At 48.6% G+C, this 26387-nt stretch overlaps 2 protein-coding genes and 1 long non-coding RNA gene across 3 annotated transcripts in view; 1 reads left to right on the top strand and 2 right to left on the bottom strand.

Moving 5' to 3' along the window:
- Positions 1-287: 287 nt before the first annotated feature.
- Positions 288-16356, bottom strand: LOC309633775 (NUT family member 2G-like; the record flags this gene model as incomplete). Its single annotated transcript, XM_082403034.1, has 6 exons — positions 288-1149; positions 1676-1792; positions 2184-2349; positions 8765-8893; positions 9848-10562; positions 16128-16356. 6 exons carry the CDS (start codon positions 16354-16356, stop codon positions 355-357), a joined length of 2151 nt encoding a protein of 716 aa, XP_082259160.1. The 3' UTR covers positions 288-354.
- LOC309633858 (NUT family member 2G-like) lies at positions 2111-5898 on the bottom strand. Its single transcript, XM_082403144.1, has 3 exons — positions 5228-5898; positions 4152-4280; positions 2111-3105 (listed from the first exon to the last, which is right to left on the bottom strand). The coding sequence occupies exons 1-3, from the start codon at positions 5689-5691 to the stop codon at positions 2787-2789; spliced, it is 912 nt and encodes a 303-aa protein (XP_082259270.1). The 5' UTR covers positions 5692-5898; the 3' UTR covers positions 2111-2786.
- A 20-nt stretch (positions 16357-16376) lies between the features above and the next one.
- Positions 16377-26387, top strand: part of LOC309633333 — a 113427-nt gene continuing 103416 nt past the window's right edge. Inside the window, exons 1-3 of the long non-coding RNA XR_014247425.1 lie at positions 16377-16448; positions 16955-17039; positions 17172-17222. This is a non-coding gene — a long non-coding RNA (uncharacterized lncRNA). The remainder of the gene's footprint in view (positions 16449-16954; positions 17040-17171; positions 17223-26387) is intronic.

The following is a 26387-nucleotide window of genomic DNA, read 5'->3' on the forward strand; positions in this document are numbered from 1 at the left end:
AGCTGTGCGTTCCCAGGGGCAGCCTGAGGAGTCCTTGTCTATGTGGAGGAAAGGTTTGGCCACCTGTAGATCCATAGCTCCTGTGACCTCCCTCACCCTTCCTTCCTCTCAGGATCGCTCTCTGCGGAGCAGCTCCACACGAAGAAGATGACAATGGCCTGAGAGCATTTCCCACGAAAACTATCTTTATTCACAATTTTCATACATCACTCCAAAGGTCCTGCCCACACCCACCTCCCCCACCTCCCTAACCCCCCACAATCCCAGGATCAGCACTGGGGTGAGGAGGAGCCCCTAGGCTCCCCTGGGGGCCGCCCTGGGGGGCTCGCCCTGGAGGGCCGGCCCGGCTGTTCCCTACTGGCTGCAGTGCTTCCTCTTCTTCTTCCTCCTCTTCCCTGTGACAAACGGGTCACGCTTTCTCTTTCTCGGCTGTGAGGGGCGAGCCAGCCCCAGAGCCAAGGCTGGCCTCGCAGAGACCCCGTGGCCAGCCCCGGGGATGGGCAGCTTCTCAGCAGCGGCTGGGCGCCCACACAGAGCCCGCTTCCTCGACTTGGGAGCGGCTGGTGGAGCTGGGCTGGGGCCTCTTCTCTGAGGGGAGGGGGCCTGGGGAGCACTCTGGGCCCCCCAACATCCAGGGGAGGCCAGGCATGAGGCAGGGGTAGGACTCTGGGACAGCCCGCAAGGCGGCAGGCTCTGCGGAGAGGCAAAGAGGAAGGCCAGGCTGGGGAGCGCCTCCTCGTCCTCACTGGACGCGTCCCTGGGCCCTCGGGCCTCCGGAACAGGAGACGCCTCTCTGAGAACAGACGCATCCCTGGGTCCCAGTAGAGGGCCAGTGTGCCTTTGACCCTGGGGAGCGGAGGGCCGTCTGGCCCGGAATGCAGAGACCTCCTGACGTTCTCGAGAGGGAACAAAGACTTTGGGCCCGAACGGGCCAGTGTCTGCTTGGATGGGCCTATGAAGAGCCTCAAAATCAATCTCTGGTGGGCAGGCTTCATCACTGACCCCTCGATGGCGGTCTTGGTCGTGCCTCTGGGCACCTTGGCCGGCGTGGGACTCAGATGGACTTGAGCCCATTCCGGGTGCACTGTGGCTCGGGGCTGCGGGCCCACCTTCCTCCTCTTTCAAGTCCAGGAGTTGTTTCTGCACCAGCTGGTAGGAGGGAGGAGGACAGTGACGGCTCCACGCGCACGTGTGAGAGGAGGAGCACTGGGCAGTGGGAGAATGGCACTGGGGGGGGGGGGAGGAGGGGACGGGTGACCCCAGGACTAGACTCCAAATACAGACACGGTGGCATCCCTGCCATCCTCCTGCAACTTATTCCCAGCTGTGTGACCTTCCCTCCGCTCCCGGCTCCCCATCCTCTCCTTCCTATCACCCTGCGCTGCACCCACCCCAGAGAGGGCCCTTCCCCATGCCAGGTCTCCGAGGCAGGGAAGGGATGGACAGAGCCATGTGGGTCTCCTGCTCTGGGGCCCTACCTCTCCCCTGCTAACTGGGTTCCCTCCGTGCCCTGGTCTTCCTGGGTGTCCCTTGTCTCCCCTGTTCTACCTGCGATCCCTCCCTCCTCTGGCTCCCCTGGGCCACCTGGTTTCCCCTGTCCCCTGGATCACCTGGGGTCCCCTCTCCCCTGGAGTCCCCTGGCTCCCTAAGTGTCCCTCTCCCTCCCCTGGCTCACTTCTTCAGGGGTGAGTCCTTCCTCCTGCTTCAGCTCCTCAGCAAGGGCCAAGACATCCAGCTGTGGGTCTGGGGAAAACAATTCTGCCGGGAATCGAGGGTGAATGACTGCCTCCACCTGGGACAGAAAGAAGAGGCTGTGAGCATCCTTAGCCAGGAGTGGCCTGTGACACAAGAAGACCAGGAGGGAAAGTGAAAAGCAGAGACCCACCCCCACTCTCCTCCACAAGGCGGGGATGGTCAGCACACACACACACACACACACACATGCACATACACAGTCACACACAAAAGAGCACATATACAGATGCACATACACAGACACACAAAGGCATACACACAGACACAAACATATACACACATACATCTGCGTAAACCTCCCCTAACACCGGGCTGAGGAACAAGGAGCTGAGCTTAAGTCACATCGGCCTGAGCAGAACCCAGATCTTGGGTGCTGAGAGTTCCATGCCCTGGCATCTTGTAGACCCCAGGCTCCAGGCCCAGCCTACCTTGGTGACAGAGTCTTCCCGGGAACGCAGCTCTTCAATGTTGCTCAAGAGACACGGGTCCAAGTAGGTGTCGTCCTCTTCCTGCTTCAGCTCATTTCCGTCCTTTCCACATTCTGCAGGTGACTTGCCTGGGGCTGAGTGGACGGGCCCCACCAGCGCCTCCATCCTGTCCACATCCTCCCTCACAGCCTCAGGGGGAATATCCTTGGGCGCCTTGCGCTCCGGGTTCCGCTGGGATCTGTGTGGCTTTGGGTGCGAGGGCTGGGCCCTGGGGCCGGACATCCTGGGAGCACAGGCTGAGGCAGAGCAGGAGGAAGGGAAGGAAGGTGAGGGACTCCCGGTCCACCTCCTGACCACCGAGCGCACGTTGGTGAGGGCATTGTTTGGGGAACGTTGATGTGGGTGTGGGAAGGGTCAGGACCATCTGAAGCCTCATGCACAGTTGGAGAGGGGAGGTTAGGGGGTCATCTAAGAGAGTCACAAGTAAGGAAGTGGGGAACCTCCAATTTTCTAGGGGTCTCCCCATCAAGCCCACTTCTTAGGCAGACTTAGTGTGGGGTCCTTTGACAGGGAGGTGTGAGAGGAGTTACAAAACTGACCAAGTCAATACCCCGTAGTGACAAGGGGCAGCTGAGACCCCACACCCCCACCCCCCGCCTCGGTGGCTCTTTTGGTTGAAAGACCAATGCCCCTGTCTTGAAAGAAAAGGATCCACATGGGGACGGTGGCCAACCCTAGGCCCCTGTTACCTGTGCCTTCAGCTCCAGTGGGAAGCTGGGTGCCTGGCTGAAGGCGCACTTTCGGGGCTGGGGGCCCCCGAGGATCCAGCTTCGGTGGGGCTGGAGGAGGCAGGTCCTGCGCGCACTGCATCCACTGCAAATGCTGAATGTGCGTCTCCCCCTCGGCCGCAAATTCCATGAACCTGGGGGGTGACGGAGGCACAGGCCACCCTGAGAAAAAGGCCTGGGTTCTGGAGCCCAACAGAGGCAGCCAAGAATGAGGCACTGGGAGAGGATGTGCCTTGGGGCCGTCAAGGCCCTGTGCGGTGCTGTCCATAGCAGAGAGCTGCTCCTGGAAGTGATAACAAGATCTGGGACCCTTCCTGCCTCACCAGCACTGGAGGGCATGCAACAGCATAGACCCAGGTCGCTGAATTGAACCAGGTCAACGGGACACATGGCTGACCCAGGGGGCACCCTCCTCATGCCCCCGTCCCCATCCAGAACCACATGAAGGGCTGACAGCCAGAGGCTGGAACAGGCATGTGTTCCCCACAGGGGTCCTTGCCCGAATTCAGGACCCTGGGCTAGGACTGAGACTCCTGGAACATACACCTGGAGACAGGGCCCAGGAGAGGCTGGACGATGTGGATGCTGAGCTTAGAGGAGAGGCCTTCCCTTCCTCTGAGAGGCGCTCGTTTGTTTGGTTTCGTTTCTTAAACCAAGGGGATTACCATGGAGCAAACACTGGAAGGGCTGGAGACCCTTGGGCCAACGACAGCTGGCTTCACCAGCCTCTTCAGGGATGCCAGGGTACCCACTCAGGGCACTTTTCATGAGCAGAGGTGGTCCCAAATCTATGTTAGTGGCCGCCAGCCACCCACCAGTAAGGAAGCAGCAGGCTGGCGGGTGGAGCTCTTTCCCTGGCCCAGCCCATATGGCCGGAGTTGGATCCCTACTGGACTCACAGCTTCACCCTGCCCCGTCCTGAGACTTTCATGTCAAGGCAAGGGTAGGTCAAAATCAGGGGAGGGCAGAGCTCCTGGTGGAGGAAGGACAGAAGTCTCAAACTCTCAAGGTGAGGGAGGGGTTTCTGGGGGACAGTAGGGCCCCTGGGCTGCGGGGACCCTGTGCTGGGTGACAGCCCTTCTCCTCTGTCCTCTCTGATGAGCACCCCCACGGCCAGACCCTGCCCTCACCCACTCGCCTCACCCTCCACGCAGCCCCTGGGCCCAGGACGCTGACTCACTTTTCCGCCATCTCGTAGTGGATCATCCGGTCAAGGTTGCTCAAGCGCCGCCATTCCTGCACGGCCCTCCACAGTCCCTCCTCCAGCGGCATGGTGGGATTCAGGCGGGCCACGGATCGAAGCACTGGGCTGTAAGCCCTCGGGGTCAGTCTCCGGGCCCAGCCCAGCCCCCACCTGCCTGACCCCACCCGCCCATGTGGACCACACATCACTCAACACAGAATGACTGAGCAACAGGAGGGTGAGAGCCGGGTGTCTGGGAGGGCAAAGACAAGCCTTCCCGGCCACTGCTGTCACCGCCTCACACTCACTCAAGGATGACCATCCACTCCCAGGCTAGAGCTGGGACATTGTGCCTTGGGGAGCTCTTTTCCTCCTCAAGGCTGCATTTTCATAATAAAAATCACCATCATCAATGAGGCATGTGCCAAGCAATCTGCTAACACTTCATAGATTAGCCCAAGGAGTCTTCGGCACAGTCCTCTGAGTGAAGTGTAATTGTCCCCTTTTTACGAGGGACCGGAGGTTTAGGATGGAAATGGCTGCCAGGCTCACAACTCTAGTGGGAGAGAGCCCACGCCCTTCGGAGAGCTCTACCATCACCCTGTTCCTAGTGGAATTCTCCACAACGAAGTGGAAGCATGCATAAAGCGCTCTCCTGGGCCCCGCGCTCCTCCCCCTCCTCTGAAGTGACCTCCCCTGGCCATGTACGCTCAAGTCCTGTATGAAGGACACGGCACCACAGGAGAGTGCGGCATCCACTCCTTGGCTCCTCACCTTACACCACGACCCTCTCTGACTGCAAGTCTTCAGTCCATATTACCATGAGAATCATGGAAGAGCAAGCTGGCCAGACTCACAGGGTGGTGGGGCCAGTTGAGATAGGGCACATTTTAGTCCTGATGTCACGGACTGGCAGGCCCCCCATGTGACCGACAATGTGTCCCCTCATAGCATGGACATCGCCCTCACACCTTCCTTCCAGTATCCCTAGAAACCTAACGTGCGAGTCCATCCCCAGTTCCTCTTTATCTAAAAGCTCCCATAAGCTCAGGACCCCCTGAGCGTTCACTCACATGAGAAAGCAGGAAAAAGCTTCTGCATCAGGACTCAGGCGAAAGTGTCTCCGGGCCAGGGGCTTGATGTGCTGCCAACGTCGGAAGTTACTGTACTCTCTCTGGGGGTTAGAGGAGCCATCGTGCGAGGCGTTGGACTGGTTGGTGGCCAGTCGGCCCTCCCTGGAAGTGCCATGTGGCCATGGCCCAGAGTTCACTGGACGAATGATAGGGGCCAGCTGGGCAGCTGGTGGTGGAGCTTGAGGAGGAAAGCCTGGGGTCCAGCCTCCCTTGCCAGCCTGACATCCTCGAGAGGGAACAAAGACTCTGAGCACGAACGGGCCAGTGTCTGTTCGGATGGGCCTATGAAGAGCCTCACAATCAATCTCTGGTGGGCAGGCTTCATCACTGACCCCTCGATGGCGGTCTTGGTCGTGCCTCTGGGCACCTTGGCCGGCGTGGGACTCAGATGGACTTGAGCCCATTCCGGGTGCACTGTGGCTCGGGGCTGCCGGCCCACCCTCGTCCTCTTTCAAGGCCAGGAGTCGTTTCTGCACCAGCTGGTAGGAGGGAGGAGGACAGTGACGGCTCCACGCACACGTGTGAGAGGAGGAGCACTGGGCAGTGGGACAATGGCCCTGGGGGGGAGGAGGGGACGGGTGACCCCAGGACTAGACTCCAAATACAGACACGGTGGCATTCCTGCCATCCTCCTGCACCTTATTCCCAGCTGTGTGTCCTTCCCTCCGCTCCCGGCTCCCCATCCTCTCCTTCCTATCACCCTGCGCTGCACCCACCCCAGAGAGGGCCCTTCCCCATGCCAGGCCTCCGAGGCACGGAAGGGACGGACAGAGCCATGTGGGCCTCCTGTTCTGGGGCCCTACCTCTCCCCTGCTCACTGGGGTCCCTCCGTGCCCTGGTCTTCCTGGGTGTCCCTTGTCTCCCCTGTTCTACCTGCGATCCCTCCCTCCTCTGGCTCCCCTGGGCCACCTGGTTTCCCCTGTCCCCTGGATCACCTGGGGTCCCCTCTCCCCTGGAGTCCCCTGGCTCCCTAAGTGTCCCTCTCCCTCCCCTGGCTCACTTCTTCAGGGGTGAGTCCTTCCTCCTGCTTCAGCTCCTCAGCAAGGGCCAAGACATCCAGCTGTGGGTCTGGGGAAAACAATTCTGCCGGGAATCGAGGGTGAATGACTGCCTCCACCTGGGACAGAAAGAAGAGGCTGTGAGCATCCTTGGCCAGGAGTGGCCTGTGACACAAGAAGACCAGGAGGGAAAGTGAAAAGCAGAGACCCACCCCCACTCTCCTCCACAAGGCGGGGATGGTCAGCACACACACACACACACACACACATGCACATACACAGTCACACACAAAAGAGCACATATACAGATGCACATACACAGACACACAAAGGCATACACACAGACACAAACATATACACACATACATCTGCGTAAACCTCCCCTAACACCGGGCTGAGGAACAAGGAGCTGAGCTTAAGTCACATCGGCCTGAGCAGAACCCAGATCTTGGGTGCTGAGAGTTCCATGCCCTGGCATCTTGTAGACCCCAGGCTCCAGGCCCAGCCTACCTTGGTGACAGAGTCTTCCCGGGAACGCAGCTCTTCAATGTTGCTCAAGAGACACGGGTCCAAGTAGGTGTCGTCCTCTTCCTGCTTCAGCTCATTTCCGTCCTTTCCACATTCTGCAGGTGACTTGCCTGGGGCTGAGTGGACGGGCCCCACCAGCGCCTCCATCCTGTCCACATCCTCCCTCACAGCCTCAGGGGGAATCTCCTTGGGCGCCTTGCGCTCCGGGTTCCGCTGGGATCTGTGTGGCTTTGGGTGCGAGGGCTGGGCCCTGGGGCCGGACATCCCGGGAGCACAGGCTGAGGCAGAGCAGGAGGAAGGGAAGGAAGGTGAGGGACTCCCGGTCCACCTCGTGACCACCGAGCGCACGTTGGTGAGGGCATTGTTTGGGGGACGTTGATGTGGGTGTGGGAAGGGTCAGGACCATCTGAAGCCTCATGCACAGTTGGAGAGGGGAGGTTAGGGGGTCATCTAAGAGAGTCACAAGTAAGGAAGTGGGGAACCTCCAATTTTCTAGGGGTCTCCCCATCAAGCCCACTTCTTAGGCAGACTTAGTGTGGGGTCCTTTGACAGGGAGGTGTGAGAGGAGTTACAAAACTGACCAAGTCAATACCCCGTAGTGACAAGGGGCAGCTGAGACCCCACACCCCCACCCCCCGCCTCGGTGGCTCTTTTGGTTGAAAGACCAATGCCCCTGTCTTGAAGGAAAAGGATCCACATGGGGACAGTGGCCAACCCTAGGCCCCTGTTACCTGTGCCTTCAGCTCCAGTGGGAAGCTGGGTGCCTGGCTGAAGGCGCACTTTCGGGGCTGGGGGCCCCCGAGGATCCAGCTTCGGTGGGGCTGGAGGAGGCAGATCCTGCGCGCACTGCATCCACTGCAAATGCTGAATGTGCGTCTCCCCCTCGGCCGCAAATTCCATGAACCTGGGGGGTGACGGAGGCACAGGCCACCCTGAGAAAAAGGCCTGGGTTCTGGAGCCCAACAGAGGCAGCCAAGAATGAGGCACTGGGAGAGGATGTGCCTCGGGGCCGTCAAGGCCCTGTGAGGTGCTGTCCACAGCAGAGAGCTGCTCCTGGAAGTGATAACAAGATCTGGGACCCTTCCTGCCTCACCAGCACTGGAGGGCATGCAACAGCATAGACCCAGGTCGCTGAATTGAACCAGGTCAACGGGACACATGGCTGACCCAGGGGGCACCCTCCTCATGCCCCCGTCCCCATCCAGAACCACATGAAGGGCTGACAGCCAGAGGCTGGAACAGGCATGTGTTCCCCACATGGGTCCTTGCCCGAATTCAGGACCCTGGGCTAGGACTGAGACTCCTGGAACATACACCTGGAGACAGGGCCCAGGAGAGGCTGGACGATGTGGATGCTGAGCTTAGAGGAGAGGCCTTCCCTTCCTCTGAGAGGCGCTCGTTTGTTTGGTTTCGTTTCTTAAACCAAGGGGATTACCATGGAGCAAACACTGGAAGGGCTGGAGACCCTTGGGCCAACGACAGCTGGCTTCACCAGCCTCTTCAGGGATGCCAGGGTACCCACTCAGGGCACTTTTCATGAGCAGAGGTGGTCCCAAATCTATGTGAAGTGGCCGCCAGCCACCCACCACTAAGGAAGCAGCAGGCTGGCGGGTGGAGCTCTTTCCCCGGCCCAGCCCATATGGCCGGAGTTGGACCCCTACTGGACTCACAGCTTCACCCTGCCCCGTCCTGAGACCTTCATGTCAAGGCAAGGGTAGGTCAAAATCAGGGGAGGGCAGAGCTCCTGGTGGAGGAAGGACAGAAGTCTCAAACTCTCAAGGTGAGGGAGGGGTTTCTGGGGGACAGTAGGGCCCCTGGGCTGCGGGGACCCTGTGCTGGGTGACAGCCCTTCTCCTCTGTCCTCTCTGATGAGCACCCCCACGGCCAGACCCTGCCCTCACCCACTCGCCTCACCCTCCACGCAGCCCCTGGGCCCAGGACGCTGACTCACTTTTCCGCCATCTCGTAGTAGATCATCTGGTCAAGGTTGCTCAAGCGCCGCCATTCCTGCACGGCCCTCCACAGTCCCTCCTCCAGCGGCATGGTGGGATTCAGGCGGGCCACGGATCGAAGCACTGGGCTGTAAGCCCTCGGGGTCAGTCTCCGGGCCCAGCCCAGCCCCCACCTGCCTGACCCCACCCGCCCATGTGGACCACACATCACTCAACCCAGAATGACTGAGCAACAGGAGGGTGAGAGGCGGGCGTCTGGGAGGGCAAAGACAAGCCTTCCCGGCCACTGCTGTCACCGCCTCACACTCACTCAAGGATGACCATCCACTCCCAGGCTAGAGCTGGGACATTGTGCCTTGGGGAGCTCTTTTCCTCCTCAAAGCTGCATTTTCATGATAAAATTCATCATCATCAATCAGGCATGGCATGTGCCAAGCAATCTGCTAACACTTCATAGATTAGCCCAAGGAGTCTTCGGCACAGTCCTCTGAGTGAAGTGTAATTGTCCCCTTTTTACGAGGGACCGGAGGTTTAGGATGCAAATGGCTGCCAGGCTCACAACTCTAGTGGGAGAGAGCCCACGCCCTTAGGAGAGCTCTACCATCACCCTGTTCCTAGTGGAATTCTCCACAACGAAGTGGAGGCATGCATAAAGCGCTCTCCTGGGCCCCGCGCTCCTCCTCCTCCTCTGAAGTGACCTCCCCTGGTCATGTACACTCAAGTCCTATATGAAAGGACACGGCACCACAGGAGAGTGCGGCATCCACTCCTTGGCTCCTCACCTTACACCACGACCCTCTCTGACTGCAAGTCTTCAGTCCATATTACCATGAGAATCATGGAAGAGCAAGCTGGCCAGACTCACAGGGTGGTGGGGCCAGTTGAGATAGGGCACATTTTAGTCCTGATGTCACGGACTGGTAGGCCCACCCATGTGACCGACAATGTGCCCTCTCATAGCATGGACATCGCCCTCACACCTTCCTTCCAGTATCCCTAGAAACCTAACGTGCGAGTCCATCCCCAGTTCCTCTTTATCTAAAAGCTCCCATAAGTTCAGGACCCCCTGAGCGTTCACTCACATGAGAAAGCAGGAAAAAGCTTCTGCATCAGGACTCAGGTGAAAGTGTCTCCGGGCCAGGGGCTTGATGTGCTGCCAACGTCGGAAGTTACTGTACTCTCTCTGGGGGTTAGAGGAGCCATCCTGCGAGGCGTTGGACTGGTTGTTGGCCAGGCGGCCCTCCTTGGAAGTGCCATGTGGCCATGGCCCATAGTTCACTGGACGAATGATAGGGGTCAGCTGGGCAGCTGGTGGTGGAGCTTGAGGAGGAAAGCCTGGGGCCCAGCCTCCCTTGCCAGCCTGACTAACTCCAACAGCTGAAACAGTCGCAACGGTCCCCATCACAGGAGTTGCTAAGAATACGGGGGCAGGACATGCAGTACTCCTGCTAAGGGCCCCTGGAGCGCTCCAGTTGAGGGGGGCCTGAGTAACGACAAAGGTCTGAGTCTGGGGGGCCTCCACTGTCCTCCCTTGTGACCTGACTTGGACAGTGAGGTTGCAAGCCCCAGGGGCACTGGGGCCACGGCCACCATTAGCCACCATAGGCGTCCTGGGGAAAGCTGGCAGCAGCAGGCTGCTGCCAGGAGGGAATGCTGGGGTGATGGGACGTGGCAGGTGCTGCTGCCAGGGTGGCCGGTGCTGGGCGCCAGGAATGGGTGGAGGGAAGGGCACTGCCGTGAAAGTAGACAAGGAGGCACCGGGGTTCATGGTCACATCCGTTCCCAGCACTGGACATGCTGTGGAGGCAAAGGAAAGGAGTGAATGGAGGAGGAGAATGGGCAAGTGGGACTGAGGCTTTCTGTGGCATCAGAGTGTAAATCTCCACAGGTGAGGGACACTTGGACAAGGGAAACTGTGCAGCGTGCAAATGTCTTCAAGTGATTTTCACGCCCTGACCTCCAGTTGAGAATTATTCCACTGGTGACCCCGCGCCCATCCACCAAGGTCCCTGACCCCTGTCTGCCGAGAAGAAATCGCCTCAGCAAGCACTGACTTGGAGAGCCTCCCTAAGGCACCCCCTGGCACCTTAGCCTCACAGGCTGTCTCCCAAGACCTGGAACTGTGTGGACATCCGCTCTGTGAGAAATGCCCCTCAGCCGGCGTACTAGCAGGTAGGGACCTTCTCCAAGGTAAGTTCTAGGCACCCAAAGGCCCTTTGTGGACAGGTATTGTGTAAAATATTAGGGCCCCACCTCCTCCTCAGTCCTCCTTTTCCTGATGCTCAGTATAAATCCCCTCTTTCTTTCCTAGCCTCACAAAACAAAACAAAATGCTGGAAAATATCTCTCTAATGGAATCCTGATACAAACCCATAACACTGGCCCAGAATGCACCTGCATCTCAGAACAACCCACAGCAGACATGTAACATGGGCCAGGTCCTGCCACCCCCTCCCCAGTGCCCAGAGTCACTGTCATCACTCAGGAGTTCTGTTCCTAGGAGGCGGGGGTGGGGGGAGTGGTGTGTGAGAAGTAGGCGCATGTCCCTTAGATTCTGTCATTTCACAGCCAGTGATGGCTGCAGAGGATTAAACAAGGGCCAGGGAATTGTCATGTTACATTGGTCATGGGAGTACAGACCGCCTGTGTTCCTTCCCCCTCCAGCTCCCAATAACGGAAAGACAATCTGAGAAGCAGGCAGAAGCCAGTTGCCATGGCGATCAAGTTGTCTGGATCACATCCCTGTTCAGGAGAACAAGGTACACACCACGGTGCACCTAATTAACCAGAACAGGTGTCATAGGACGTTTAATAATAACACAGAAGATTGTCTTCCTGCCCCTGGGCTACACTCCTTCCCCCTTTAAAAGAGGAAGCAGCCTTCACAGACATTCCGCCCGAAACAACCCCACTCCACATCTGTCCCCTGTCCATGAAGGAGTGACAGGAAATATGAACAAACTCTTCCTCTCAAGGCAGCCTGAGGGTCCACCATGAGATACTGGACGAGATGAAGTAGGTCTGAAGTACTGCGATTCCACAAAAGGAAGAACAATTCAGAGCAACTCAGGAACCTGAGCCCTCTCTTGGCTGAAGTTACACGGTTGCCCATCCCCTGTTGAATCCCAAGCAACAGTTACCTGAACTGAGAAGTGAGCTCTGGGCTGGGAGGAGTGGACGAGGTGTGGGCTGCGGCAGTTAGAGTAACCTCCTGCCTAGCTCTCGGAGAGGACACTTCACTGCAGGTGTGGCCACACACAGCCCCACTGAACAGTTTTCTCACCAAGACCATCTCTCCCCACGGCCCCCTTAGATACAGTATGCTCCTGTTCAAATCCCTTAGAAAGATATGGTGAGGCAAGCTTCAGGTGCCTCAGGAACACAAGACAGGTCTAGGCTTTCCTCATGACCCTCCTTGTGTCACCACCAGGACATCACACACATCCTTACACACATGTTTCAAAGTGGCTTGTCTCCCTTCTAGAAAGAATCAACCTGCCTGCTGCCATCCTTTCTCCATAGCCAGGGCAATTCTTCTTGATCCACCTCCAATGACCCCTCCTCCCCAGTGCAGTCTCAGGTTTCTTCAGGCTCCCCAGTCTCCCCAGGTGAAATGTCCTCGTGTGTCCAGTGCTCTCTTCTCCCTCTACTTCAGTCCAACTGTGTGCCCACCGTGAAGTGTCACGTGTGAACCCGAAGGATGTGAGGGATGGCAGGGTCTCTGAGAACACACCCCCAGCCTATAGGCTTACCTCCTTCTGAAGCCATCCTGCAGGCTTGGGCACGGACTACTGCTGCCTGGTAGCCTCAATGAGAAAAGTCAAGACCAGGACCCAGAGAGTGACCTGCTTCAACAGACGCTCAGGATCCAACTGAAGGAGGGGCACGTTTGAGTCATAACAGTAGAATGTGGCTGAAACATTCTGCAGTGGGGGAGGGGCAGAGGGCACGTGGGTCTGGGTAGGGTGGGGGTGGGGAGACATTCCACGAGGGCTCTGGCAGGTAGGCAAGAACCGGAAGTTCCTTCCACCTCACACAGTGGCAACACAATTGGCGTGTGCCTCTTTACGCAGTTTATAGACTGTTTTTTTGATTCACGGCACCGAGGTTGGACTTGACGGTCCCTTCCTTTCACTTCTTTTTCCATCAACCTAGTTTTGTGTCCCTCAACACACTCTGCTTCCTACCTGGCTCTTGACTTACTTCAACAGAGACTAGACTTTCTGAACAAAATTCAGAACTGTTAGTCTGATAAACACTTGGGTATTTATGGCCACATGGAACTGAGTATTTGAAATTAGGATTGTCTCAGCAGATCCAGTGTCTTTGACTGCTGTATGTACATCACTCCTAAAGGAGTGGTCCTTGTGCTCCAACCAACATCCAGCAGGACCAGACTTACTAATGATCCTTTGTGCTGGAAAGCCCCCGTCCATCAAAAAACCGTCATGCAGCCTCCATGTCCAAGACCAGAATTCACTAAATGTCTTTCTCATAGTATTCCATGGTTGTAAAACATTTAGTTTTTTACCTTTTAAATGATTTTAGTATAATATTTTAAGCGAGTAACACCTTCTCATGGTTCAAAATTAAAATGTGCAAAATGGAATATGCAGTGGCAAGTCCTCCTCCCACCTCTTTCCCGGAGGAAACCAGTGTTACCTGTTTCATTAAAATCTTTCCAGGGATACGCCATGCAACTAAAAACGAAGGCAATCTGTTTTCATTTTTAAAAATGCCTTCATTTTTTTTTCTAGTTGAAATTTCATATATGTTCTAATATATCTGAGGATATTTCCAATGATTGTATGGGTATCGTGGCTCCTCTGTTTCTGCACTAGATTCCTAGAACAAGAATTTCTACAGTCTCTTACATTTCAAAGTACCTGAAAGAATAGGGTGGCTCGATCTAGCAAAGAAAAATAACAAATGCCTAACTGATTTTGATTTTTGAATTTCACATAAACAATGAATTCGTTTTTAGTATAACGGTGTCCCATGCAAATTTTGGACATACTTTTACTGCAAATTCTTTCCCTGTTTATCTGAAATTTACATTTAACTTGAAATCTGTATTTTATCTGGCAACACTACCAAGAAAGTATGAACATACCAAGCTATTATTAGTTACTCATCTTTATGAGAAAGAGAACTTGGAGTAAAGAGACTCAAGTGTGCATATTGGCTCCAGCAGAAAACACAACTGTAAACATACATAAAATCTGCAGGCTCTTTGGATGAAATGGATTTGGAAGAGCCATCATATAAGCACTGAATATCTTGGCTTATTAGGGGTAAGGACAGAAGTAAGGAACAAGAAGGCAGAAAATCTTTTTCTCTTTCCTTATGGTAAAGGGACTAAACATCCTAGAGCCCTGGTTTTTCTAGGTGTTAAAAATCCACTACCCATGAAATGGATTTGCACTTTGACACAATGCCAAGAGTTTATCTACCAGTTACCAATCCCCATTCAGACAAACCCACTTCCATCTAAATCCTAGCCTGCAAGCCCTGCTTACAAGTTTGTTAATTTCTTGTCTGCATTTCTTACCCTTGCTCTTTAGAATCTAGGCCTCATCATTGCATATGGTCCCATCTGCACGGGAATCATGGTAGCATTCCTTTTAAAAAACTTGTTTGATTATTTTTTTCATATTGAGAATCCATGTCAGTCAGTTTAACACTATCAAAATGATATGAAAGAGTATTTGTGTTTTGTGTTGTGAGAGGAGAGGACTGTTAGGAAACTTGTCAAGGGAGATGAAGGCTGAAAACCTCAGAGGATGGCAACCAAATCTCTTGGGAGACGAGATTCACTCACTGCTGTAGCAGCAGTACAACTCCTACTGATTGTGGGGTGTTGGAAGGAAACAGAGGTTTAGAAGGACTGTTCCACAGTGTGAAAGAGACTCCTGTTGGTGCTTAAGAAGTTCCTTGCCCCTTGTCAGGAAAAATTGACTCAAAAGAAGATGAGAAGATAAGGTGAGAATATTTCAAGCAACATCATGGTGAACTTTATATCTAAAGAAACTCCTGTTGGGGACTGAAAAAAATAAACAATTTGGGAATATCGGTCAGTACTGGAGCTTTTATAATGAAGGAAAACTTAAATGATTGTCAACCAATAACTTCACACTAGAGGGATGGTGAGGCAAAATATTGTACCCAGGCACTCGAGAAAGGCAGGCTTCCTTGTTGCTTCCTCCCTTTGTTCAGTCATTCAACCAATTATTTACAAGATTCTCACTCATAATTCTGATACAGTATTTGAAGGACTCTTCTCAAGGCCACTGATACAAAAATTGCACTGTGCAAAAATTAGCCAGTCCCAATTCTGCAATCACTTTTGTAATACTTCAAAATCCTACACCCCAGGGACAGAGATAATCAAATTAGCCCAAATGTAATTTGGGAAGAGCAGTCACAGAAGGGAGTATCTAAAAGTCCTTTGGATCATGATCTGTGACTATTCCTGCACAGAGGCTGCGGGCAGGCATTGACTACGGAGAAAAAACAACTCTGGACATGCATCACAAGCCTCAGAAGACAGTTCATCTTCCACTCAATCACGAAACATTAAAGAAATGAAGAGATACCATGTTTGTGTCTTGTGGAGTTTTCAAGTCTGTGCACTTGGAGGCGCTTAGTGCTGTTAGATGTGAGGGGTCTTCAGAGGCATCCTGTTGAGTGAGAAATGCTCTAATCTTGCAATTGACCAGAAAGAGGATCTGATGATTGAAGTTTCTTTGGGAAGTATTACAAAGTCAGGTCAGTAAGTTGATCCCGCTACTGTTTTTGTTGTTGTTGTTGTTTTTAATGCCAACTGAAAGTCTGCAAGATATTACAAAAAAGGAGGGGGGGGAAAGGAAAATTGTTCCCATACTACCTGCTGTGTTGAAATTGGCCCAGATTGTCCACTCTCTCTCAAAGTTATTTAAAAAAAAAAAAAAAAAACCGTACAAAGGAAACACCTGTGAATCAACATGTATTGAAAAACCTCCATGTATTAAATACACTGAGAAAAAATATTCTAGTAGAGTAAATGCGTTTGGAAAAACTCTAGGAACGGAGTCAGGAGACAGTATCTTAAGAGTGTTTCCCAGGTCTGAATTCTTTGTTAGAATTGTTCTTTAACGGAAACTTCAGGCTTGCTAGGAAAAAGGACCTACTGTTTTTTGAAAGGCATAAAGAAGAACCAAGGAACTGCAGTCCAAAGGGCATGAAAGCACTTGCCCCAATTTGAGGCTACTGTGCTTAGAGCGGAGCTCTCCAGAACTCTTTGTAGCTAAGTGCATGGGTTTCACGTGTGCAGTATAAAAATCAGGAGTGCACATCTCACAAGAGCTGGTTTTAAGAAGAGACCGTCACGAAGGTTCCCGGCGAGGAGCGTCGCCAGAGATGCTCCGTAGCGTGCCCGACCCTGCATTTCTCTCCTCTCCTGCAGAGACCTCCTGGAACAGATCCCCGCGCGCCCCTCTCCTGCACGCCTGCGCACGCCCATTGGGGCGGGGCTCTCGGGCACGCGGACCGCCGTCCTCCAATGGCTCCCGGCGTCTGTTGGGGCAGTCGGCTCCAGAAGACAGGAGCGCATGCGCGAGCGTGGAGGGTGGGGGCCCCAACGGCCGTCCGGCGGGGGCGGGGCCTGTCATGGCGGCCTCGAGAGTCAATTCCAGGAACCCTGAGGTAAGGGGTATGGGGACTTTTCACCCCTCAGGTGTCACCGCTCTGCGCTGTTGTTCACCCTGTGGGTTGTTTGTGCCCTTGTCCGTGTAAGGAGACTCCCCACAATGTGGATTCACGCCCCCATAGAGCTCGATTCCCTTGAGGGGTTTACCCCAGGGTTATTGGCTCCACTGGGGAGGCGGCTGCATGAAGGGTTCAGTGATTGCGGGGCCTACAGTCGGGGGGAAATAGTGTGTGCGAGCTATTAAACAGGTGCCGTTCTAGTCTGCGCGTTCTGAAGAGTACAAAAGCTAGAGGGACGTTCTTGCGAGTTGAAAACCCTCATCTGGTTCCAAAGGTGTAGCTCAGGTCACTGGAATATGAGTGAAGATCTAGCGAACATCCTAACAGCTTCACTAGTAACTTTTTAACATAAAAATATCAATCAACACTTATGTTCAAACTGTACTCTTTTGTCAATGAGAGGAGTAAGTTTCCTGAATCTAACAATAAGCATTTATTCGTAGTCTGATACTCTCAGATCATGACGGAATTGCAAGCATAGTTTGGCTGGTGATGCAAAAGTTCAGCAAAAATCAACGAAAGGATTAGGTAAGAATCAATTCGGTATATAGAATTTACAGTGAAGAATAGAGTACATTTTAAGTTATTTGTAAATTATGTGCACACATCCATTATATCTTTAAAATTAATTATATGGTATATATCTCCACATTTCTTTAGGAAGTGCTGATTCAGGTTATTAAGGCTTTGCTTGATGACACACCACTGCAGGTGCGTATGGGGCTTAAGGTAGTTTATGTTTGTATTCTGAGGTTGTGAAAGTACTGTGTGGGTGTGTTTGTAGTGTGAATTACATATATGTGCGTTTGTGGCTTGTTGGAGTTCAGTGTCTGTATTTAAGGATATTAAGAAGTTACATCCTTGTTTTTGGCAATTGGGGAGTTGTGGGTGTTTATGTGTATCTGGAAGTGTCATGTTGTATATGCGTATTTGTAGATCTTCCAGGGATTGTAGGACCTCATGGGCAGTGGGTGGTTTTGTGTATATCATTATTTGGGAGTCTATTGGGAATGTGTTTCCATGAATTCCTGGCGTGAGGTTTATTTGTGTATTTATGGAGTTGGTGAGAATCTGAGTAGTGTATTTGTATTTGTGGGTTGGTGGTGTCTGTGTGGATATTTGGGGTTAAGTGGAAGACATGAGTGTGTTGTTGTGAGAGTGGATGTATTTGAGTTTATGTAGAGGGTTTGAGATGTAATTCAGATGTAGTCAAGTTGTTTGGGTTATGTATTTGTAGTGTAAGACTTTGGGAATGTGCGTTTATTTGTGTGTTTTCTCCCAGCATGTTAGAAATGCGTGTCTGATGGTGGGTTTTGAAGGGTTAGCTGCATGTACATAGTGGAAAAGTTGGAAAAAGTACTTGTGTTTATTACTTTTGGTGTAGGGTCATGTGTTTTGCCTATTTTTGAAATGTAGAGGGATCATTTGTATATTTAGGGCATGCTGTATTATGTGCGTTTCTTTTGGTGGTTTTCAGGAATTGTGTGTTTTGGGGTGTGTGAGGGCAGGTTTAAGACTATTTTATGGGACTGGTGGTATAATGTATATGTGCATATGAATGTGTTGTGTGGTGTGGGGTTTATATGAATCTGTGTTCTGGAAGCAGGTGGTGTTATTTCAGTGTGAGTATTTGGGAGTGTGGGATTATGTATATGCAGATAGTGTGAAGCCTTATGTTTATTTTTGGTTATAGGTTGGTATATTTCCATATGTGTAGTATGCTGAGTAATTGGGGGTATATTTGGGGCTTGTGGTGAGAAACATGTATGTTGAGTTTGTGTGTGTATTCAAGGAGCGTAGCCGATTAGATGAATATTTACTAGAGTATGTGTTTACATTTTTCATTGGGGGTTATTTGTATCTGGAAGTGAGTATTTTTGTGTTGATATAGTAATGGAGTTATGTGTATACAGGAGAATGGGAGAATTTATTTGTACTGGAAGTATATGATATGGTTCTAAGTAAGTATTTAGGGGTATGGAGGTTTAAGATGTGTAATTTGGGACTTGGAAGGGGTTTTATGTGTATTTATATATGATATGCTGGAGATGTGTCCATGTGTCTTAGGAGTGTGTACTGGTTTGTGTGTATATCCATCAGGGCATGGGTGAATTCATAGGGTTTGAGGTTGTCAGAAATGGTCACAGTGGTTTCCCGGAATGCTGGGATTTTTGTGTTTGGAAATGTTTGGGGATTGTGGTGGTAATGTTGGATTCTGGAAATGTAAGGATGATGTATAGGGTTTGGGGGGATATATATATTTAGAGATTGGGAATATTTGCTGGTGTGTGTGTCCATGAGTGTGTGGGGGTCATGAGTGTATAGTAGCTACAGTTGAGGGATTGTTGGTGTTTTTGTGTCTTGTATGTATCTGAGCATGAGGGGTGTATGTTCATGGTTAGTTTATGAGAGTGTGCATAAGGGCTTTGTGTGTGTATTAAAGTATTCAGGGATCCTCTTTGTGTCACTTCTGGAATGTACTGGTTGAAGAACTTGGTGGAGTTGCTTATATGTGTATTTTCAATGTTCGTGGGATGGTCCTGTATATATTTGGTAAGTTTGGTTGTTTTGTGCCTGTGTGTGTGTCTTTAGGTTCATGGGGCTTACGGGGTGTGTATTCTGAGATATGGGAGAGCTTCAGTGTATGTATTTGGAAACAGAGAGGCTGTATAGGTTGTGTGTTCAGGAATTGTGGAGTATATGTATTTTGGGACTGTGGGATTGTGTGTGGGTATTTTTTTGGTGGTTCATGAAACAACTGTATACTTGGTGTTTTTTGAGAGCCTATGTGTCTACAGGTTATTTGTTGTGAATATACAGGTAGTGTGTTGGTTGCATATGTTGGTATTTGAGCACATTCAAGGTGAGTGGTTTTGTGTAAAAATCAGGTAGTGAGAGGTGTTTTGTATGTACATTCAGGTTTCAGGTAGCAGTTGTATGGGTGTGTTTAGTGTATATGAAAGATTGTATGTTCTGAGATATGTTCTGGAGATATGTAGTGTGGTTTTGTTTGTATATTTGGGGTGAGCGTTCAGGGTGTTACTCAGGGTGCAGTCAGACTGTGTGCACATATTCACATGAAAGGGGATGGGGTGCGCTGGAACTGGCTCGTACTAGCTTGGTATAGCCAATGGTGCATATCTCTTCCCAGCTCTGTGACGTCAGGTTGAAATTAGTCATGCTGAGAATAGTTACACCAGGTAAGTTGTGAAGCTCCGTAAATCAAAGCTTTCCTACCTGCCCTTGGAAAGCATTTTATTAAGCATTCATCAGCATTTATCACTGGTGTGTGTGTGTGTGTGTGTGTGTGTGTGTGTGTGTGTGTGTGTGTGTGAAGTAAGAATATTCAGGCATCAGTGCGTACGTGTATGGGAGACTCTATGAGAATTTTGAGTGGGGCATTCAGGGGCTGTGGGCCTTGGTATTTGTGCCTTGACCCTGGTCGATCAAGTTGGTGCATTCTTTTTTTTTTTGTCCTTGCCCATGTACTTTTAATGTTACAAGTACATTTTGTTTCAATTCTGACATACTATTTTATGCTATAATTGATATGTTTTATTTACAATAAATATAACAAAATATCCTTTTATTATTTTATTAGGTTTTTAGATTCTGTTTTGTTCTAAGTACTCTTTATATGTATACCTGTTACAGTGCCCTTAATTTTCTTTTTTCTTAAAAAATCTTTTGCTATCTAGTCTGTCAGTTTTAAATGGTACTCACTGACACTCATATATACAACAGTCAGTTACCTTTTTCAAATTTCACTCTTCTCCCTCTCTTCTCCTCCCATTTTTAATGGAATTCTTTCCACATACTCGGAACATGTAACAATTAAACACTATTCTCTCACCCATTACCCTACTCTTGTGTTAGTATTTGATTTACAATTAAATATGTTAAATAATCACCAGCAATCATTTACCAAGGTTTCCTCAGTGTGTGCTGTTGACATGAGCTCATCCTATTGTAGATTCCTCATGAATGACTCACCTGCACAATAGTCCCTGGGTTCTTGCACAGTCGAAACTGTTTACTTATAGACTTGATACGTTAAAGGCAGCTTGGCTGAATATAAAAACCTTGGGTAACTTTTGTTCTATGGAATATTTTGAAAATGCTGTTCCACTGTTGCTTTGCATTGTATGCTGCTCTTGAGAGGCTGGTGCTAGACTAATATTCTTCTCATTATAGGTAATTTGATTATTTTGTTTAGAGGACCTGATGATTTTTTTCCTTAGAGTCATTTTACTAACATGTTTCTAAAAGTGATTTGTTTTTGAATCATTTTCCCGGGTACAAGGTAGGCCCTCTCAACATGTCAATTTAAGTTATCTTTTATTTCCAGGTAGTTTTCTTGCCTTACAGATTTAAATATCAATATTTATTTCTGTTGTGTTTCTTTTTCATTTCTAGTAACTCTAATTATATAAAGATCAGATTTTTTTTTCTTGCCTGCCTGGCATTTCATCCACTTTCTCCTTAAACATTTTTACTCTTTTAAAAAAATCTCAGATGTACTCTCTTGGTTGTCTTCCTGCCTTTCCTCAAAGTCCCTTATTAAAATTTTATTCCAATCTGTACTCTCTTGGGCACCCTCTAATTTGTTCTTCCTTCCCTGGTGGAATTTGTCTTTTTCTTCAATTCGTTTTCTGAACTTGATTGACTTTCATTGAATTTTTTGTGTGTTTTGTCCTTTTTTGTCATTAGTTTTTAAAATTGCTGATTTAATGCATGCATTCAATGTTAAAAAACTTATTGTTTTAAAACTAATTGCTTGTTTATGAATATTTAATTCAATTTAGAAGTTTGTTACAGTATTCTTCTGCTCCCTTACTAATTTTTGGAAAGAATATCTATCACAGGAAATATTTTAATTTGAATTTTCTATTTACTTTTTGTAGTACTTTATGTTGAATTGAGTTAATTTTTTTTCAATCCTAGGCCTTTTGTTGATAATTTTCCTGGTGTAAGAGTGCCCTCTTTTACCAGTATTTTAAAATGCATTTAAAATTTTTGATTATGTTGGTAATGGTTGGGATGGCGGCAGAAAGAGAGGAGAGGTGGTGTGACATGTTTGTCTTTGGTTTCTGTAGGATCCTTAACTTTTACTTCTTCCTTTTTCTTCCTTCTTTCTTTTCACTGCCACCACTTCTCCATTTGGCAGATTCTCCCCCAAGAAGCAATGCTTCCCAAAGGCTAATACCTAGAGTTCTGCTTACTTTCAAGCCCAATTCTTATAGCTGATGCCAGAAATTGACAATTCTTCAACTTGTGTTTAACATTTTGACACTTACTCTTGTAATCTCACTTTCTGGAAGTGATTTTGTCTATCTTTATCTGCATCTTCTGTTCCACTTTTCTTTTTCACAGAATCTCTTAAGTTCGCCTTCCCTCATTCTTCATGCCTGTAGACTTTTACCAGCCATGATGATACCGACCAGGGTTCTTGGCCTTCCTCAATAAACAGAAATTGACTAGAGGCCAGACAAGAAATTCAGGCAAGGCTTTATTGGGGCCCCTGCTGCAGCAGTGGGGAGCCAGAACAAGTTACCGGTTCCCTTGCTCACTTGCTCACTTGGTGGGGGGGAAGTGAGCTGGTTCTTTATATGGGGTGAGCATAGGGGGTGTCCAGGGGTCGGGCCAGAGGGGTGGCTTAAGTGTTTTGTCCACCCCTCTGGTGGTGTTGAGTGCAGGGGGCGTGCTCAGTACCCTGCTTTTGCTCCGGACACCCTGTTTTTTTGCTCCTAGGTCTTCAGAAATGACAATAGGGAGGTTTTTTGTTCTTTTTGTATCTTTTGTACATAATTTGTCCCAACTGCGCATGCATGCAGTTATCTTTAGCCCCTTATAGTTTCTTTGTATTTTTTTGCTTGAGGAGAGGTTTGTCCAGGTGCAAGCATTGCAGCACTGCAGCAAAAGGTCCCAGGTCCCAGGCCTGTCTCAGTGAGAGCCTGTTGAAACTTGTTTTTCATTTCTCTACTTGTAAATAATTAGAAGTTCGTGGTATTCTCTGTACCCTAGTATATCTAAAGTACGGCCAATAGTAATTTTATTAGTGTTCTTTATTTGTGTTGTTTTACTTGTCATTGTTGATCTTCTGGTTTGGAAGGTTGAAGAGATTCAGATTCAGGTGGTCACCATTACAATCTGTAGCTGGACAGTTTCCCAGGCAAGGTTTTAAACAAGAAAATGGCAGTTTTAGAAGCTGAGCTGAGGCACTACTGCAAGATTGAAAGAGTGGAATTGGGGATCACAGTAATTGTTCTGGTTGGTGAAGTGACTCACAATAAGTAAGTGGCAGTGGAATTTAGAAGTGAGGGTGGATTCAAATTGCACTCAAAACGATAAGGACGAATTGTCAGTTTCTTAAATAAATTGTCTTGGGACTTCCCTGGTGGTCCAGTGGTTAAGACTCTACGCTCCCAATGCAGGGGGCCCAGGTTCAATCTCTGGTCAAGGAACTAGATCCCACATGCCGAAACTAAAACATTCTCGCATGCCACAACTAAAGATCCCGCATGCTGCAACGATGATCCTGCACACAGCAACTAAGACCTGACACAGCCAACAAACAAACAAACAAACAAACAAATAAATAAATAAATATTTAATAAATAAATTGTCTCTTTTTAAAAAATTGTTATGTATGGACTAAATTTTCTATTCATCGATAGCAAAATAATCAGTTCATGGGTTAAGATAACCTCCTGCCAATGCACAGTAAAGATACCCACTGGTCATTGACCTTCAGGAAAATTCCAAAGGAAGCATTGTATTTTTTTTATTGAAGTATAGTTGATTTACAATGTTGTGTTAGTTTCAGGTGTACAGCAAAGTGATTCTTTTCAGATTCTTTTCCCTTACAGGTTATTACAAAATATTGAGTATAGTTCCCTGTGCTATATGGTAGGTCCTTGTTGATTATCTATTATATATATGGTAGTGTGTATATGTTAGTTCTGAACTCCTAATTTATCCCTCCCCTCCTTTCCCTTTTGGTTCCATAAGTTTGTTTTCTATGTCTGTGGATCTATTTCTGTTTCATAAATAAGTTCATTTGTATCTTTTTTTTTAGATTCCACATATAAGTGATATCAAATGATATTTATCTTTCTCTGTTTGACTTACTTCACTTAGTATGATAATCTCTCAGTCCATCCATGTTGCTGCAAATGGCATTATTTCATTCTCTTTTTATGACTGAGTAATATTCCATTGCATATAAATAGCACATCTTCTTTATCCATTCATCTGTTGATGGACACTTACGTTGTTTCCATGTCTTGGTATTGTTAATAGTGCTACTATGAACATTGGAGTGCATGTATCTTTTCAAATTAGACTTTTCTCTGGATATATGCCCAGGAGTGGGATTGCAAGATCACATGGTAACTCTATTTTTAGAGTTGGTCCATTCTCTAGGGTCAAAGAATCCCCATAAATGTTGATGATTTCTGGCCCCTCTTCGTGCAGATGGGTTCAGGGTGTCTGTACCTAGGCAGATTCACACTCCTTCAGCATTTGTGTGGTCCTGGCATATGGGTCTTGAGATGAGTGAGCCTGGTGGACAAACGGCCATGTAGAGCAGCAGCAGTGTATTAATCAAGTTTTCATTTTCTGTATTTTGTGATGTTTTGACACCTTAAAAAGCTGTCTGGCCAGGGAGAGACTGCCCCACACTGGGCTAGCAAAGGGCTCTCTGGGAGCTTGTCTTTCATATGCAAATCAACCAACCAGTCTGGGGTCTAGAGCTCCAATTACCCCATTTATCTAACTTACACACTAAGCCAATATTTCCCCTGATCTAAAATGTCCCAGGGTCAGGTACCAGGCAACTAGGGACCACACCACACCTATAGCCTAAAACCCACCAGAATTATTCAAACTAAGCAATCCTAAATTGTTTACTCTGCCCTCCCTTACATTTTCTGTCAAAATTCCAATAAACGCTCTGGCATAGGCTTTCTCCTTGTTCCTGCTTCTGCCTCCTGACCAAACCTGGTACTTACCCACTAGCCCTGTGTGGTGTTGCATGTCCCCTTCTTTCAGGAAATGTAACTAATGAGTTTCAAAGGCATTGGCCTCTCTGTATCATCACTTGGTCGCCTCCGTAAATTAAATCCTGGACATAATTTTAGAACAGTTGGCACAGTGAGCAGAATGACTCAAGTGTTCAATGGAGGGGCCACCTCTGGGCTGCTCTTGGCTTTCTAACTGATTTTACCACACAGCAAGTTCTGCCTAAGAAGGCACTGTTAGTTCTTGGTGCATTTGCACTTTGGCTGCTGCCACTTTGTGCTGTGTCTACCATATGCTGTATTCCAACTTAAATTGTTATAGGATCTTGAAGGAGTAGTCCTTAAGGTCCTTCTCAGCTCCTTCTGTAACTTAAAGGTGCTATAGTATAGGTCTGAAAAGGCTATAATTCACTAGTTGGCACCTTAGCCAGGACAGATTCATCTCATCAGTCTCTTTTTGTCTGAGATCAACATACCTGCTTTTTAGGCTGGTGACCCTAGGAGTGACTAGAATAACTAGTTAACACACAAGGCAGAGGCTTCTCCCAAAAGTGAGTGAGGGGAGGCTTCCTCCAATAGACTGTGTTGGGATGCCAGTCTGATGAACTAAGCGAACAATGGTGGACTGCAGTTTTGTTTTGTTTTCCATCTTCATTGAGAAATAATTAACATATAACATTGAGTGAGTTTAAGGTATACAATGTGATGATTTGCTACACATACATAATTGCAAAATGATTACCACAGTATGGTCAGTTAACTTTTCCATTCCTTCACACAGTTACCTTTGTGTGTGTGTGTGGTTAAGCCATTTGAGATCTACTCTCTTAGCAACTTTGAAGTATATGATACAGTATAGTTAACTGTAGTCGCCATGCTGTACGTTAGATGACCAGAACTTATTCATCTTATAACTGGAAGTTTCCACCATTTGATCAACATCTCCCCATTTCCCCCAATGTCTAGACATTGGCAACTACCATCCTACTCTCTTTCTGTGAGTTTCAGCTTTTTTACATTCCATGTGTAAGTGATAGCACACAGTATTTGTCTTTCTGATTTATTTCACTTAGCATAATGCCCTCATGGTCAATCCATGTTGCTCAAAAGGCAAGATTTCATTCTTTTTCTTGGCTAAATAATATTCCATTGTGTGTATATCTATATATATAGATATATTTGTCACATCTTCTTTAACCATTCTTCTGTTGATGGACACTAAGGTTGTTTCCATATCTTGGCTATTGTGAATAATGCTTCAGTGAATATGGGAGTGCAGATATTTCTTTGAGATAGTAATTTTATTCCATTTCCTTTGGCTATATATCCAGAAGTGGGATTGCTGGATCATATGGTAGTTCTCTTTTTAATTTTTTGAGCATACTGTTTTGCATAATGGCTGTACCAATTTACATTCCCACCAACAGTGTACAAGCATTCCTTTTCCTCCACTTTTATCTTTTGTCTTTTTTATGATAGCCATTCTAATAGGTTTGAAGTGATATCTTATTGTGGTTTTGATTTGTGTTTCATTAATGATTATTGATGTTGAGCATCTTTTCATACACCTGTTGGTCATTTATATGTGTTCTTCGGAAAACTGTCTATTTAGATCTTCTGTCCATTTTTAAATTGAATTGCTTGGTTTTTTGCTGTTGGGTTAAATGAATTTCTTATGTATTTTGGATATTAACCCCTTATTAGTTTGTTTACAAATATTACTCTCATTCCATATGTTGCCTTTTCATTTTGTGAATTGTTTCTTTGCTGTACAGAAGGTTTTTAGTTTGATGTAGTCCCATTTTTTAATTTTTGTTTTGTTGTTTGTGCTTTTGATGTCATATCACTAAGACAA

Source organism: Balaenoptera borealis, assembly GCF_965194805.1.
Source record: "Balaenoptera borealis genome assembly, chromosome: 8".
Classification (NCBI taxonomy): Eukaryota; Metazoa; Chordata; class Mammalia; order Artiodactyla; family Balaenopteridae; genus Balaenoptera; species Balaenoptera borealis.

Excerpts from the sequence above, each read along its gene's own strand:
- LOC309633858 (XM_082403144.1), bottom strand. The coding sequence starts at position 5,691 with ATGGGCTCAAGTCCATCTGAGTCCCACGCCGGCCAAGGTGCCCAGAGG. Across the intron at positions 4,281-5,227 it reads GCTTTTTCCTGCTTTCTCAT|CCCAGTGCTTCGATCCGTGG; the intron begins GTGAGTGAACGC and ends GAGGGCTTACAG. Across the intron at positions 3,106-4,151 it reads CACTACGAGATGGCGGAAAA|GTTCATGGAATTTGCGGCCG; the intron begins GTGAGTCAGCGT and ends GTCACCCCCCAG.